Consider the following 15164-nt stretch of genomic DNA (forward strand, 5'->3'; position numbering starts at 1 on the left):
TTGTTTGTCATATTTTTTTTAAGCTTAATTTTGCTGATGGCACCACTCGTACTCTCAAGGACAGACTAGTACACAGAAGAGTGGTGGGGAGGATGACATAATAGGAAGTGCTCCGCAGTGCTCGGCAGCGATCTGCGCATATCGGAACTTAACTTGTCAGGCTATAGTGACGTAACACCCCTTCGCACCCCACACACATGAAGTAGATGGTAGCAGTCTCTATCCAACACAAGAGTAAACAAATGACTGATCGCAAATAAAAAACAATGTGAGAGTATGGAAAGGAAAATCATTCTGCAGTCAAAATGCAGTAAGTATTCACTAAGAGCCTTAAGTATATGTTAATAGACAAAAATTGAACCATGCAAAAAATGCATCTACCATGATTAATTTAGAAGTAAACAATTAGAACTGGGGTGACTGCTCCTGCTGCCAGTCTAGTATAGCATTTGAGCAAAATCGGTCAGTGAGTTTCAAGATGTTGGACTCTAAACCTATCGAAACATATAACTGAAAATATATTTGGTATGCCTGATGAATACAAAAGAGAATTTCGAAATTAATATCTTAAAATTGGGATGAGATTAGGGGGAAGAACCTCCGAGCTATCAAGCCCACATCACTGGTGCTTGGTATCCTAGTCCCGTCCCTCCAGCCGAGAGGAAGTCATCTTAAAGAGGCTCCGAATAAGACACAGCTGTCTCACATCGCCATTTGCTGCAAGGACTGGACCCTCCATTGTTCAACATTGTTTTAAGTGTTCGGCACATTCTTCTCGAATGTACCGATTTTAAATACCTTAGACAGGGTTTTAACCTTCCCAACGATTGGGAGGAGAAGACAGTGTTTTAGCCAATGTTTTTAGCTTTTTGAGAACAGCAGGACACTTCCACTGTTTCTGAGGTATTTTTTAACTATGCTTCAGTTTTTTAATGTGTTGTGTTTGTCATATGCAGGTCCTTTTACAACCTGCATTTTTAACCTTTCCTACGGGGCTTTTTACACCACTTCTTAATTTTGAGGTATGGGTTTTAGATATCTTTCCCGCATATACTGAAGCGTGCAAAATGGTCATACGTGCCGATGTACCGAAACATTTTAGATCAATCAATCCTAAGAAACTTCTGCATAAAGTTCAGTACTTCAAGAGATCACAACTATTAAAAAATTAACTCACTTTGTAGACTCTACTTTAAGGTACAGAGTAATTAGCCAAGTTATAAGGATTTAACGGCAATCAGGGTGGCTACAAACAAGCAGAAATGAAATTCCCGGACTGTTCCAGGACAAAATTTACATTTTCCCCTGACAAATATGAACTAAATAAACTAAGTAAAATAAATTACTAGTGATATTCTTATTTTATTTATACCTAATCGGTAGGGATCTTAATTTCTAGTAATTTTATTCTAATTTGGTGCCATTCTCTCCCCCCCCCCCCATTCATATTTTCATTTTAGTGCATATCTGGGGAATATATCTAAATTTATACTTTCATGGTGTTTTTAAAGTACTGTTTCAAATTTTACGTCTCATACCTTGGAAGTTATTTTGGGAAAGTTATTTTCATACTGGCTACAAAGAAGCAGAAATAAAATTCCCCGACTTTTCCAGGTTTTCCAGAACAAAATTTACATTTTTCCCTGACAATTATAAACCAAGTCCATGTTCTTGCATATGGAAATAATAAAGTCATACAGATTCAGGTATATATTGTATTAAGTACACATATTAGCTTCCAAGAAATTTACTTCATTTCCCTATGATTTGCATTCAAACTGCAAATTGTGAATTTTGAAAATTATTACAATTCACAAGCTAGGAAGGGATTATGGGATTTTTTGATATGCAGCCAGTTTTCAGTAAAATATTTTATTATTTTTAAAATTATGACTAAATGAGATTAGAGTGAAGTGTGATTGGTGAAAAAAGACATTTTGTAATTTATCACTAATTTAGCAATCTCCTTAGCCTTTCTCGTTACTATTATGTTGATATTTCCACTGAGCTTGGAACCCTCTGCTTGCAAGAACCATGAGTGCAGACATATTTTTTGATGCATAAACATACTTTTCTTTTATCTATGAAGCAATTTATCTATGGAGCAAACAACTTAGCTCTTGCACATAAGCGAAACAATTGATTCCTACAAAACAAAGTGTCATATTTCCTTCATTATCAATGGGATGTCTCCTTCAGTACAAACATACACAGTAGATCCAAGTGAAATACTGTGAAACTGACTACACGCAGTCATACCATCATTGCTGGCAAAAAGGGTATGCAGGGATGTATTAAAAATTTAATGCAAGCAATTTATAGAAGAATCTACTTCATTGTACAGGTGCCTCATTTAGCTAATCAAATATTAAAACAGGAACATGCTATTGATAACAGCTTCCAAAAGTTTATACATAAGGGGCATCCAGAAAAAGTTCCAATGGCATCTATTCGCGACGGTAGTGGTTGGAGTGTGACACGCATATGTAGGTAGGAAAAAGTGGCTGTAATGTGGTGGAGTCGCAGTGCAACTGTTTTAGGTTAAAGATGACAACTCTCAAACAGTCTCCCAACGACTGTGAGGTACGTGTGGTAATCAGATTGTTGCACGTTCAGATTCCGGCATATAGCCACCAGCAATTGTGCGAGATGTACAGGCCGGACATTGTGAGCGATAGTATGGTCAGACGATGGTGTAGACAATTCATGGAAGGCCTTTCCAATGTGCATGACCCCATACACCTGAGAACATGTGGGCTCTTTTGCATCACATCATGAGAGATCTTGGCCCACAGTCCCGGCTTTGCATGTACAGACTTTCATCCTTTTGTTCAGCTGAAGAGGTTTCTGGCAGGACAAGGTTTTGACAGTTACACTGTAGTACATATAGTTCCAGTTTGTGCTGTGAGACATGTATGCCATGGCATACAAAATTTAGTGCCATGCTACGACAACTGCTAGAACAACGGTAGTGATTATCCGAAATTTAGGTTAGGAGTTACTCTAACTAATGCAATAAATTACTACTGACATTCTTCTTTATTTATGCCTAATCGGTAGGGACTTTCATTTTTCGTTATCTTTGACGTTTTTCTTTTTTACTATTCGATGTTGTTTTTTCCCAAAATGCAAATTTTCATTTTAGGTCATTTTCTGGAAAATATGCCTAAAATTATACCTTCATCGTATTTTTAAACTACTGTTTTCAATTGTAGGTCACATGGCCTATGCATGTTCATGAGAGTTTGACTGGAAGTTATTTTCCATACCCCATGAAAGAACTCAAAATTCCAAATTTAAGCAACAAAATTTTTGCACCCTTCAGTATATACAGAGCATAACAGAGCCTTGTATATCCAAGTTTGTCTGGTGTGGTACCACATTTCATTGAACAAACGTTTTGAGTTTGTTTGTGCATGCAATTTTTATTTCTACCATTTTTCGTATCGTTTGTTTACTTCCTGTTAGGTTACAGAACGTGTTTTCTCGTTTTGTTTTACGGTACATAATGTGACTGATTGTAGCTATATCATTTTTCACAGAATATGTGTGTTCCTGGCAACCGTGGAACGCATCGCTTCACGACGGGATATGACGTCACAAATGCAATCAAATGTTGTGTGTGGTTGCCAGCATTCAGGTGGCAAAATGGGCTTTTTTGGGCGACTGTAGTGCTGAAACTACGCACCAACGAGAAAAATGTTACTGAGAAAAGTTGTTTGTTTTGATGTCCTCTGTACGTTTCCATGGTTCGTGGGCGCCATTAAAATGACACCCTGTATAATTTCCTTTACAAAGGTAAGAACTCTTTGAGCCACAAAAATGGTCACATCAACTATATACTTCAATGAATCACTTAGGTTCTTCATGAAATACTTGCCATTTTATATCAAATACTCTGTCAGTAAATTTTATATTGGTACTAATGAATATCGGTTGAAGAAATTATAGCTACATACAGTGTCAATGCTTTTCTACTCACCACTTTCGGTTTCTTTCTGTCTGGTTTCATTTTCTCCACCTTCTTCAGCCATTTTGCAGTAAAGTTTCAGACATTGTTTCACTAAGCAGAACGACAACACACGAATTAAAATGGCACCCTGAGACTGACCTAAGGCCTAAGGCAGTTGATTGTTCTATTTTCTACCACTCCAAAATCATCCATCTTGCCCAAGTTGTTGCTAACCATTGTAACACAATTCACTACAAGGAGTCAAACCTGTAACTTTGAAATTTCTTCCCTTACTTTTATCGTACATTTTTCACATGAAAGAATTGAAAGGAAAATACAACAAAATGAAAATTTCATTGACTCAGGGGTTGAATTTAAAAATCTGTAATGTATTTAAGAAATATTTATTTAGGTATTCAAACGCTGAACTGTCAACACTGTGTACGGTATGTGCTCCCTGGAAGGAGGGCGAGAGGTCAGTTTGACATTTTCCAGATGGCAGTGTCCCTTCCCTAAAGCTGACCGAGGCCTTGTCAAGGGAGCTGGTGTTTCCAGGAAATGGCCATGCTGAACATTCCACCCTCCTTCTTTGACACTTTGGTTGCAGTTTATAGAACGGTCCATTGGACTGTTCCACTTTTCTGCTTGGGGGGTGTTCGTCAAAATTTGGGAGGGTGTTGGGGGGGATTAGGGGGTGTGGATAAATCACTGGTGCCATGCATGCGATTTTTGCTGCATGTTGTAGTGAGAAATGTCTAAGTTCAACATTAGTCGGACTGCGATATCCGACAAAAAACGTATGCATCAATGTAGCCTAAAATGCATGCTGCAACACGACATTCTACAAATTACAGGGTTGCATAGCGGCCTTATTTGTTTCCATGTTCCTTCAGAATGTCCGAAATAAAATGCTGTACTACGACAACTATCGGACGGTGTTACACTGTTATCACGCTTGCAGAAAATCAAGGTGCCTGCTGATTGGAACTTACATTCTGGATGCCCCTCGTATAAATCAGTAGATGAAATGTGAAAATTTAGCACGGCTGGCAGAGAAACCTCAATTACTGAAGAAAGTGATATGCTTTTAGGACTGAATGATTTGTGTAATTATAATATTTACATATTTATTATTAGTATTTTATTTCATACCATTGCACATGAACTTGACTCCATCTCTCACGAGTTTAAACAGACAGGACATAGGGGGGGTGTTAAATGCAATACGAATGTTGTAGAAAACTTGAGGTTGGGAGCATGCGTTTGTCAAATTTTTATAACGTTTACCAATGCAGATTTCTGTTTCACCTTTTTGTGATACTATTCAACATATATCTTAATTTGTTGGATTCTACTTGATATCGAAGAATAGTTCAATGTTGTAAACGCTTGTGCAAAACCAGTATTAAGCCAAGGGGAAGGAAAAAAACCTTTGTAGGGATTGCTACATTAAATAATGTTAAGTGAGCCAGAAGAGTAATAAAATCCCTGCAGCATATTTGCAGTGGTGCAGAAGGCACCGGTTATGCATGTGATTTCTGTTGGATGTTCCATGTGACAAATGTCGTAAACGATAACAAATGTCATACTGGAACATCCACAAAACATCTGATTCATAAGAGCGCAATGCATGCAATTTTTGTCGGATATCGCAGAATGACAAATATCGAACTGCTACATTCGACAAAAATAGCATGCTTAAACAGAGCCAAAAAGTTTGTTCAATGAAATGTGGTACCACAGCAGACAAACTCTGATCTACAATGCTCTGTATATGCATGCCATTTTCGTCAGATGTTGCAGTCCGAAGACACCCAAAAACAATCAATTCCATAAGAGTGCCATGCATGCAGGTAATTTGTGTGGTATGTTGTAGTGAGACATTTTGTTGAAGTTCAGTATTAGTCTGATGGCGATATCCGACAAAAATCATATGCATCAATTGAGCCTAAAATGTTCATCTGACAAATGATATACCATGACATTCGACAAATTACAGGGTTGCATAGTGCCCTTATTTGTTTCCACGTTCCTTCAGAATGTCAGACAAAATGGCGTACTACGACGTCTGACAACTATCAGACCCTGCCACAGTGGTATGCTCCCCCCTTCCATTTGTTGACAGTCCTGTCCTCTTACTACTACCATACAGACAAGAAAATATAATTCAATGCATATTCTACGTAATATTTACAGGCTTATCATTTTTTCTGTCCCTCTGGAAATTTCTCTCTCCCCCTCCCCACCTCCCATCGCTAGATTCTGGCACTGTAATTGTATTGTGCATAAAAGAGACCTAAAAGTTGATGCTCAGACATAGCAACAAAATTTTCTGTTCCAATGCAGTGCTTCATAATGACATCTTTCAAAGCAAACGCATAAAAAAAAGCCAATCAAGTCAAAATTCCCTGACTTTTTTTGACCTCTTAAATTCCCTGACTTTTCCTGGTTTTCCAGGTCTGTCGCCATGCTGGGCAATGTACAAGTCAAATAGGACAATGAACATCCTATGTTTGGTATCAATGATCAAATATCGTACATGGAACTAGAACCTTGTTTTGTTCATCTAGCATCAGGGGCAGCACCTTGGGTTGGCCACCCAGGCCTACTTACAGGCCCTCCCTGTCAAAATGCAATAGGCAAATTTCGTGATAAAAATAAAATGAAAGTACATAGATAAATGATGAATATGACGGGAGACGTTACAGGATTTAAACACAGGATCTCTACTTTCGGAGCACACTCTAGTAACCCTGAATCATCTGAACCTAAAATTTAAAACACTTGCAATGCAACATCTGAATTTGTATAATTTGTCTCTACTACAATTATTGGCTAATGAATCTGTTTGGATTTTAAAAAAAGATCTTATTGTTTAATGTGGCCCACTCAAACCAGAAAGAATTACACCACCACTGTCTGGCATCCTCTACAGTTGCGAAAATACAATCTCGTAATAGGAGCTGGAGAAGAATGGTTGTGTTCGCTAGAGGAACAGGAATGTGAAGTTGGTTAGACACCTTGCAAGCCAGTGTAATAGCTTTGCAGATATAGTTCGTTCACTTTGGGTCTCATGCTTCCTAATCACAGCCCTGAACATGCATACAAATTATAGAATATAATACTTACTAGTTATTGGAACCGAAGAAATATATCCAATGGCAATTCAGTTTCTTGTTAGGCTTCTTCCCCACATCCTTTTCTGGGTTGGCCACCTGTAAAAATAAAGAGGAAACTACTATGAACCACTATGAATAATTAATAACTGAATTTTTTAGCAATAGTATTAGTTGTATTGCAAAGGTCCACTGAAACTTGTGTGTGCATGTGTTTACACTCTATGATCACTTTCTTGGATTGTAAGACACAATGAATGCCTTCAACAAGCTTTGTTCATTCCAAATTTCCCCAACACACGGTATTTGTGAAAAAATTAAGCAAAAATGAAGCAAGTCACTAGAGTCATTTTCACGTTCAGAAGACACAATGGGCTCTTATGGGCAATGCTTTTCTTATGGGAAATACGAGCGCGCTGTTGTGAAATTTCTGGATTTACAAATTTAGCTTAAGTAAAATGGGTACCTGCAGTTTTGCAGGAAATTTTGTAGAGAATACGATGGTGAACACAAAAAACTGGTTAACTTGATTACATAATTTTAGATAAATTAAAAATGCAAATTTTCCGTGAAAACACAATTTTTACATTGTTTTCATTCCTAACGTTGAAACATGCCGTAAAATTGAAGCATTCATTATTAAAAAAATTGACACTGTTTTTAATTGTTATAGGTGACGGTGGTACTCAGAATTTATCAATACTTTAAAGCATATTTGCATTAAAAAATATTCAAATAAAGTATGTGGAGATTTTTTATATTCGTGCAGTAGAAAATGTCGTCGCTGGCCATTTTTTGTTCTGTAATTCCAAGTAAACACTTCCAGCCACAAAGTTGTGGAGAAAATAATGAAATTATTTTTTATAACCACTCAAAGGTTCCCAGAAATATTACTTCCATGCATTTGGAGTTTCTTTTTAACCAGAACCGCGCACGAAGTAAGGAGATGTTGTCTGGCCATCTTGAGCTGGCTCACTGCAGCATTTCGGCTAATCACCATCAAGTTTTCGAGTTGTTATTTTATTTCCATTCAGTAAAAATATGAACTTCAAGCAGTTTGTTATAATAGAATTGAAATTACTTAAATTTAATAATTGACAATTATTTCCAATGCTGCTGTTGTGAGCAACATTAGTGCTGTCGCAAATACACGTTTTTGTTTACATTACGGTCGACATTAATACTGAAATGAAGATCACCTTTCAGTTTCCAACATACACATAAATTCATAGACACCATATTAACCTTTGAAAGGCTTTCCAACACGTGACAAAATATGGGGCTTCAAGATAGAAATATGACATGCCTTGCTTGAGTCATTCACTTCTTATCAGTTCACGTGGGCCATAACTCATTTGTTTGTTTTGGTTGCAACTTGAATCTAACCCATGTGCCAGGTTCCCCTTACTTGAGTGAGAGATCTGCTTTGGTCTGTTTAGACTTTTTTCCTCTCTCGAAAAAGTGTTTTCAGTTGTGTGAGCGCTCAGTGATTTTTACTTTTTTAAGTGATTTCTGAAGTGTTGAAGTGTCATATTCGTGTGATCGCAATGGATCACAGTAAAAAGGGTAACTAACGTTCACAGTATAATATTAATATTTACATATAATTATCATTATATATACAAAATACGTAAAACCTTCATTGTGAAGGAAGGTCATTATTTCCCGGCGACATGAGCTAGCGCTGTATTGGCAACACTGTGCGGTTTCTCCATAAGCGCCGTTGTGTCTTCTGAACATGAAAACGACTCTAGTAGTCTTCAGTTTCCTTCACATACTTTCATCGATGCCTACTAAAAGTTGATTGGAATTTAATGTAGTGGCTAAAGCAAACATGCATGCTTCATGCTATGTTTGTTTTCAACATTGCACCCCCTCAGCATCCCGAAATGATTCATCCTGGCCCCCCCGCTAAATTAAACATAAGAAATACATTAATATTTAATCTGGTTTTTCACCACATTATTACTATAGCACTTAGCTTGCTTAAATCTAAGGTTGAAGTGCCATATACTCAATTTCTGATTAAGATAATTGTTGGATATTACAAATTTGACAGTTTTTATGACTTTAAGTTATGATTTTGTATTTGCTGTTATGGACTGACATGTTTTAGTGTGTGTGTAGAGAGAGGGGCAGGGGAACATCATTAAACCGGCTCATGTTTTCTGCAAAGGACAAGTGATGTTTCACCACCTCCACATGGCAGCTATTAACATGTCATTTTTTCTTCAAAACTACACATGCTATTTCACATCTGTCTTCTTCTTAATTTGTATACATATGAAGGCATGAAATCTCAATCAATATTTTACGTTTACACAGAATAATGAAAACGAAATAACATGTTTTCAACATGCGACAATTAGTGTTTCGGTGGGAAACATCCAATTTTAAAAATTTCCCAAAAATTAGTTTTCTAAAAATTCTGCATATTTGCATTATTTTAAAAAAATTGGGGTATGGACATTACATATTGTTCTTTTGTTGCGCTTCCCTACAAGTTTGGTCCATCCAGCATCCATAGGGTCAATTCTAGAAGCAATTTTTGGGAAAACTTTCTCCATAAGCTGGCCACTGGCTTTGCTTACGCATCACCATTACCCCTCCCCCTCCCCTAAACAAGCATCAGTTTATTCTCCATGCAACTTTGCATGGTTGTAGGAATGAATGTACCACTGCTACATACTACATTCACGTTGGTCTCTTCAACTTTCATTATTGGGTGGTAAATTGTATAAATTTCACTTCTGCTAAAAGCCCAGTCATTCTGAAAAAATAAATGATTTCATCGCTCTACGACAATTAGTTCTTGATGCAGGATTAATTAATTTATTTTTTGTACTTTGTGGCAAGTTTGAAAAGCTTGTGTCTGAAAAGTTCTCATCTGCTGGAGGTTAAATCCCTTTATCAAAACTTGACAAAATGTACAGCACCATACAAAAAATACAAATAACTGAGTAGATTTCAGAGTAAATCTCTCAGTCTCTATAAATAGTCTCAGATTCTGTAAACAGTTGCTTAGTCTAAGTGCCTCACACACCTGCAGCCAAACTCCTACTACACGCACAGTAACTGGAGGTAGAACTGTCAGATAGCTGCGCTGATACAACAATTTCAAAGTATGATAGTTATCTCCGATATAATATCTTAATTTGACTATTTTGAACAATTTTGTCTCATGCAGAGTCACTTGATTGCAAAAATCAAGATGAATAATTAGATCAGTTATAAGATCTTCAATCGAACATTCAAAACAAACATTTAAAGCCTCTGTGCTTTAAATTAACAGCAAATGCAGTTGTCTCCTTTAAAACACCACCCGAGAATGTGAATGTTGCTATATTTGAGGGTCAAAAATTATCTAACGTTCTTTTTTTCCTCATACAGATTGAAAAACCCTTTCCAAAAAAAAAAATGTCCAAATTGAATGATTCTTTTGTCCAAGCAGTGATTCCCCTAAGAATCTGATTTCTTGAATCTGTGTTTAACACAGCCCTCAATGTGATGTAACCTTTAAAGATAAATAGAAACCTCATCAAACAGAATTTATGAGCAAAGTTCAATATCTAAGACTATCACTAAATATCAAATATCTCTGCACTAGAAAAAAACCTGGAATATTGGTAAAATAATCAGGATACACTAAAGTACGAATCTAATTGTAATGATATCTTTCCTACCATTCTGAGAGATTTCATCCATTGAAGACCAAATAATTGAATGCAGACTTACATACTGCTTGAGTGAAATTGTGTTGGTTGGTCATTTGCAAGCAACACGTGTCTTATTGTAATTTCACTGAAACCCACTGTCATATGAGTCAACGTTAGCTGCTACTACTGTAGTAACCATGCAGAGTCACTTTGTTAGTCACCAAGTCTGACAAGCTAGCTCATATCAAACTGATGATAAAAAATACAGCAAACGACTGAAGTTATACTGGCTGTCATACGAACTCATGGGTTCAAAAAAAAAAAGTGTTCAATTGTGTTTGGCTGACATAATTAACTTTCATGTTCCAAGATGCGAAACACTGGTAACAAGTGAGAATATTACCCCATGTTGCCAACAAGGAGGAGTTGCAAGAGAGCCCTGATATAGTAGGCCTTTATGAACGCATAGGAAATTAGCAGTCGAAGGACCCTGGCTCACTGTATTTTCTTTTAAAGTACAAATACAGCAAAAAACAAAGGTAGGATAATGCTTGCCATTGCTGAAGGTAAGATTGCCACCAAATCCAGTGTGTACACCTTCGAAGATGATTGGCAGATAGAAATAGCTTTCAAGGTGTGCTGCCAGCATAAACAAATTCCAACTTTACTCACTATAGCTCTTTTCCAGTTTTACGGCAGGTACTCTATATGCTGGCAAGGGACGTGGGGAGAGGGGAAGCGACCAATCCAGCACGATAAGAAACGCAGCAGCCTGTAGAACAAGGTGCACATAGTAGTTCCTCCCCTTGTCGTAGTCGTAACACTCTGCGCCACTGCTGTTGTTTAGTTGGCCTGCTGCATATTCCCCGCTCCCCGCTTCCCTTGCCAGCATATAGAGCACCCGATGTAAGAGTAGAAAAGACCTATAGTAGTGCGACTCCTTGGCTATGTCACCCAGTTGCTCAGTGCCACATGACAATGCAAGCCAAGCAGGACTCTAAATGCACCTGAGTGGACTGGAACGGCGTGAATATCTGGAACCTTTCCATTCTGTCTTATCAGGAATGGCAACGGATCATTCCAGTTCATTTATTCTTTTCTCTTCTTAGATATTTCACTAGTTTCCTTTTCAGTGTGAACTAAATTGTTAATACTCTCTTACAGTAAATATTAAAGCATTCATATATGCTACCCCTATACATGGAAATGTGTTGACGTGAAATGGGTTTAACAGAGTATGAACGGCTATGTTGCCTAAAACCTAGACAAGCAGGAAGCGCTGGAACTGGAGCCAGCACACCATCTGAGTTATTCGAATCGTTTCGGCTAATATTAGTCAAATTAGTCGCATGACTAATTTCAGTCGAAACTGAACAAGACTCATTGAAATTCCAAATGAACCATCAACTACTGGAGTAGAGGGCTTATTGTTAAGAAGTGAAGCAGGTAAGTATTTGTTGGAAAGGTCAGTGACTAGAAAATTCCATTACATATTACGTGCCAAGAAAGGGAAGGCTGCCCCTGCTGTGGCATCAGCCCCTTTACTCTAGAGGGTGGGAGTTTCTTGGAATTCACAGGCCAGTGACCACCCCTAGGTATCATGGTTGCTGCAAGAAAGACATAGCAATATTTAAATCGGAAAACTATCCACCTCTGACCTTCAGATGTAGTAGAGATTTTATATTAAAAGCATTGTACTGTAATAAAAATATTCTTAACTTAAAAAACCTGGTCTAATATAAGAATATACACTGGTATACAAAATTAAGAGAATAAACACCTGTTTGCGAATATCTCCCAAAACTGGGAAGTCTGAAATCATCAAAGCATGCACCAGCGCTGGTATCGACTAGAGCATTGTACGCGGACTTAGAGGTGGCACTGCGACACTGGTAGGGTGGTGTTCCGCGCATACGTCATTTGGACTTTGTTCATATACATCAGCGAGAAGCAGACTGCTAGTGATCAAATTTTTGTACCAGTGGAGAAGCAGTTCAGTAGAATGAGTACCCACGAACGTTTAGAGGATGGCATGAGATGGAGAATCATTGGGCGATTAGAATCAGGGCAATCTCAAGTTCAGGTTGCACGTGAGTTAAATGTAACGCCTAATGTCGTCTGCAATTTTTGGAAACAGTTTCAGAGACAGGATCCATATCTCCACGGCCTTGTCAAGGGCCAATGAGGATCGGTATTTGGCACTGTCCACCAGGCGCCAGAGGATGGCAACAGCAACACAGCTCGCTCGTGAGCTCTGTGCTGCCACTGGGACCTCAATTTCCAAGGTTATTGCTTCCAGAAAGCTCCAAGAGCGAGAGCCGTATGCCAGACAAACCGCTGTTTGCATCCCCCTCACCCCTGCCCACAGAACAACGCATCACGCTTGGTGCAGAGAAAATCAGCCGTTGACACAACGTCAGTGGGCCCATGTCCACTTTACTGACGAGTCGCGATTCAACCTCGACACTGATTCGCCACAGACCATGATCTGGAGAGAACCTGGGATCTGATACCATGCCACCAACATCAGGGAAACGAATCACTATGGTGGCGGAGGTATGGGCCAGCATCATGTTGGATGGCCGCACACCACTCCATGTGTTTCACAGAGGCACCTTGACTGTACAGAGGTATCGAGAGGAGATCTTAGAGCCATATGTGTGACTTTTCAGGGGCGCAGTTGGCCTCAGTTAATTTTCAATGCACATCCACATAGGGCTCTCCTGGTTGGAGATTTTCTGGAAAGTGAGGATATTCGGTGGATGGATTGGCCAGCCCGATCTCTAGACCTGAACCCGATTGAACATGTCTGGGATGCACTTGAGAGGGCCATTGCAGGTTGCTGACTGCCTCCAATGACCATCCACGAGCTTCGAACTGATTTGGAGCAGGAGTGGGTGCAGCTGCCACAGGAACTTCACACCAGTCTTGTGAACAGTATGCCTACTCGCTGTGCCACCTGTGTGTCTGTTAGAGGTGACCATACCCCCTATTAGCCTCACTTTCGGTGCCATTTTGCAACGGCAGTGTTGGACATTCCTGCTCTCATGGGGATTACTCACGGTCATATGTGGGTACATTCATTGTTGTATGGTGTGTATTGCTGTAGGCCATTTCTCTGTATCCATACCAAATTGCATTACATTCTGTCCATTAGTTTTGGAGAAATTCAAAAACATGTGTTTCTTCTCTTAATTTTGTACACCATTGTAGTTTAAAAGCCACAAGCTCCTCTTGCAAGGTAAGAAAAAATTAATTTAATGAAAAATGAACACTATGTTCATGTGGCAAATACCATAATTTACCCTGTGCAGTACGATTTCAGACTTGCTGCAGTCACTATATTATGTTGATTTTCACTTTTTTTCCCCGGGGTACAAATCTACCAGCAACATCGGTGGCTGAGCATGCTGAGTGGTCCATTCACATTCTCGCCAATGACGCCTGCTGGTTTGAATCCTGGGCTGGACACTGGCATTCCTTTGTACGTTTCCACTCATCAATTTTCTGTAATCACAATTCATAAGCCCATTGTCCCGTTTAGCCTAAAGAGGCATAAAAGAGATGTAAAATATGGGAAATAATAAAGATAGAGGATATGTCACTGCAGAAACTTGTGACTAATAATTCTCAGGTATGTATTTACCACGTTGTACTAAGAGTTCAATCAAGATGAGTAACGTTGTTTCAGATTGTTCCCTTACTTGATATCGAGTGAACTCCACAAAATAACCATATTTACATTCTGACGTTTCTTGTATAGGAAGTAATCATTACTTGAAGAGGTTGTGTTGAAGCTCCCTACTCTTTCAATTTGTATTTTTGTTATATATCGTCGCTTTTCTGCTACTTTTGGGTAATCACAGTGATGAGGATGAGTGATGTTTATGAAACTGATCAATGGACACTCACAAAGAACACCCACGTCCAACCCCGTACTCAAGGGGGTGAGGAAATGGGGCCATTCCCCCCTCCAACTATGAAATGTTTCAATGTGAGGCTGTAAAAACCAACAAAAATAACATTCACGATTATTTCAGATTTTGCAAGAAATTAGATTTCCATAAATTAATGGATTGTTCATGGAGAGAGACAGGCATAGTATTTTGCATAATCATTATACCCGGTTTTTCCAGTCCAAAAAATGGTTTAGAACCTTTCATCTCTTAATCGTCACCTTGGCACGTCAGATAATGAAACCAATTATGATGATCATTGGACAGAGGGGATTAAATTTATTTAAAGTCCATATATGCAACACACTAGTAAATTTTCAGCTGCAATAGCTCAGTCGTTAGGGCATCTGACTATCATACAAGAGACCCAGGAATTGATCCCCAAGGGGGAACCGGGATTTTTTCCCACCTGTTCAAGTGGCTCCCCCACCCACCCAGCATCCTATAAAGTGATACCGGGAGGAAACTGGCAGGTACCAGGTAT

General features: G+C 38.7%; 1 protein-coding gene across 1 annotated transcript in view; it reads right to left on the reverse strand.

Moving 5' to 3' along the window:
* Nucleotides 1–15164, reverse strand: part of Ndf (Nucleosome-destabilizing factor) — a 185856-nt gene that overhangs the window by 156770 nt on the left and 13922 nt on the right. Inside the window, exon 3 of the mRNA XM_083123641.1 lies at nucleotides 7082–7167. Within this exon, the coding sequence (XP_082979767.1) occupies nucleotides 7082–7167 (86 nt within the window). The remainder of the gene's footprint in view (nucleotides 1–7081; nucleotides 7168–15164) is intronic.

The sequence above is a fragment of the Lepisma saccharinum genome, chromosome 6 (genome assembly GCF_977018435.1).
Source record: "Lepisma saccharinum chromosome 6, izLepSacc3.1, whole genome shotgun sequence".
In the NCBI taxonomy this organism is placed as follows: domain Eukaryota; kingdom Metazoa; phylum Arthropoda; class Insecta; order Zygentoma; family Lepismatidae; genus Lepisma; species Lepisma saccharinum.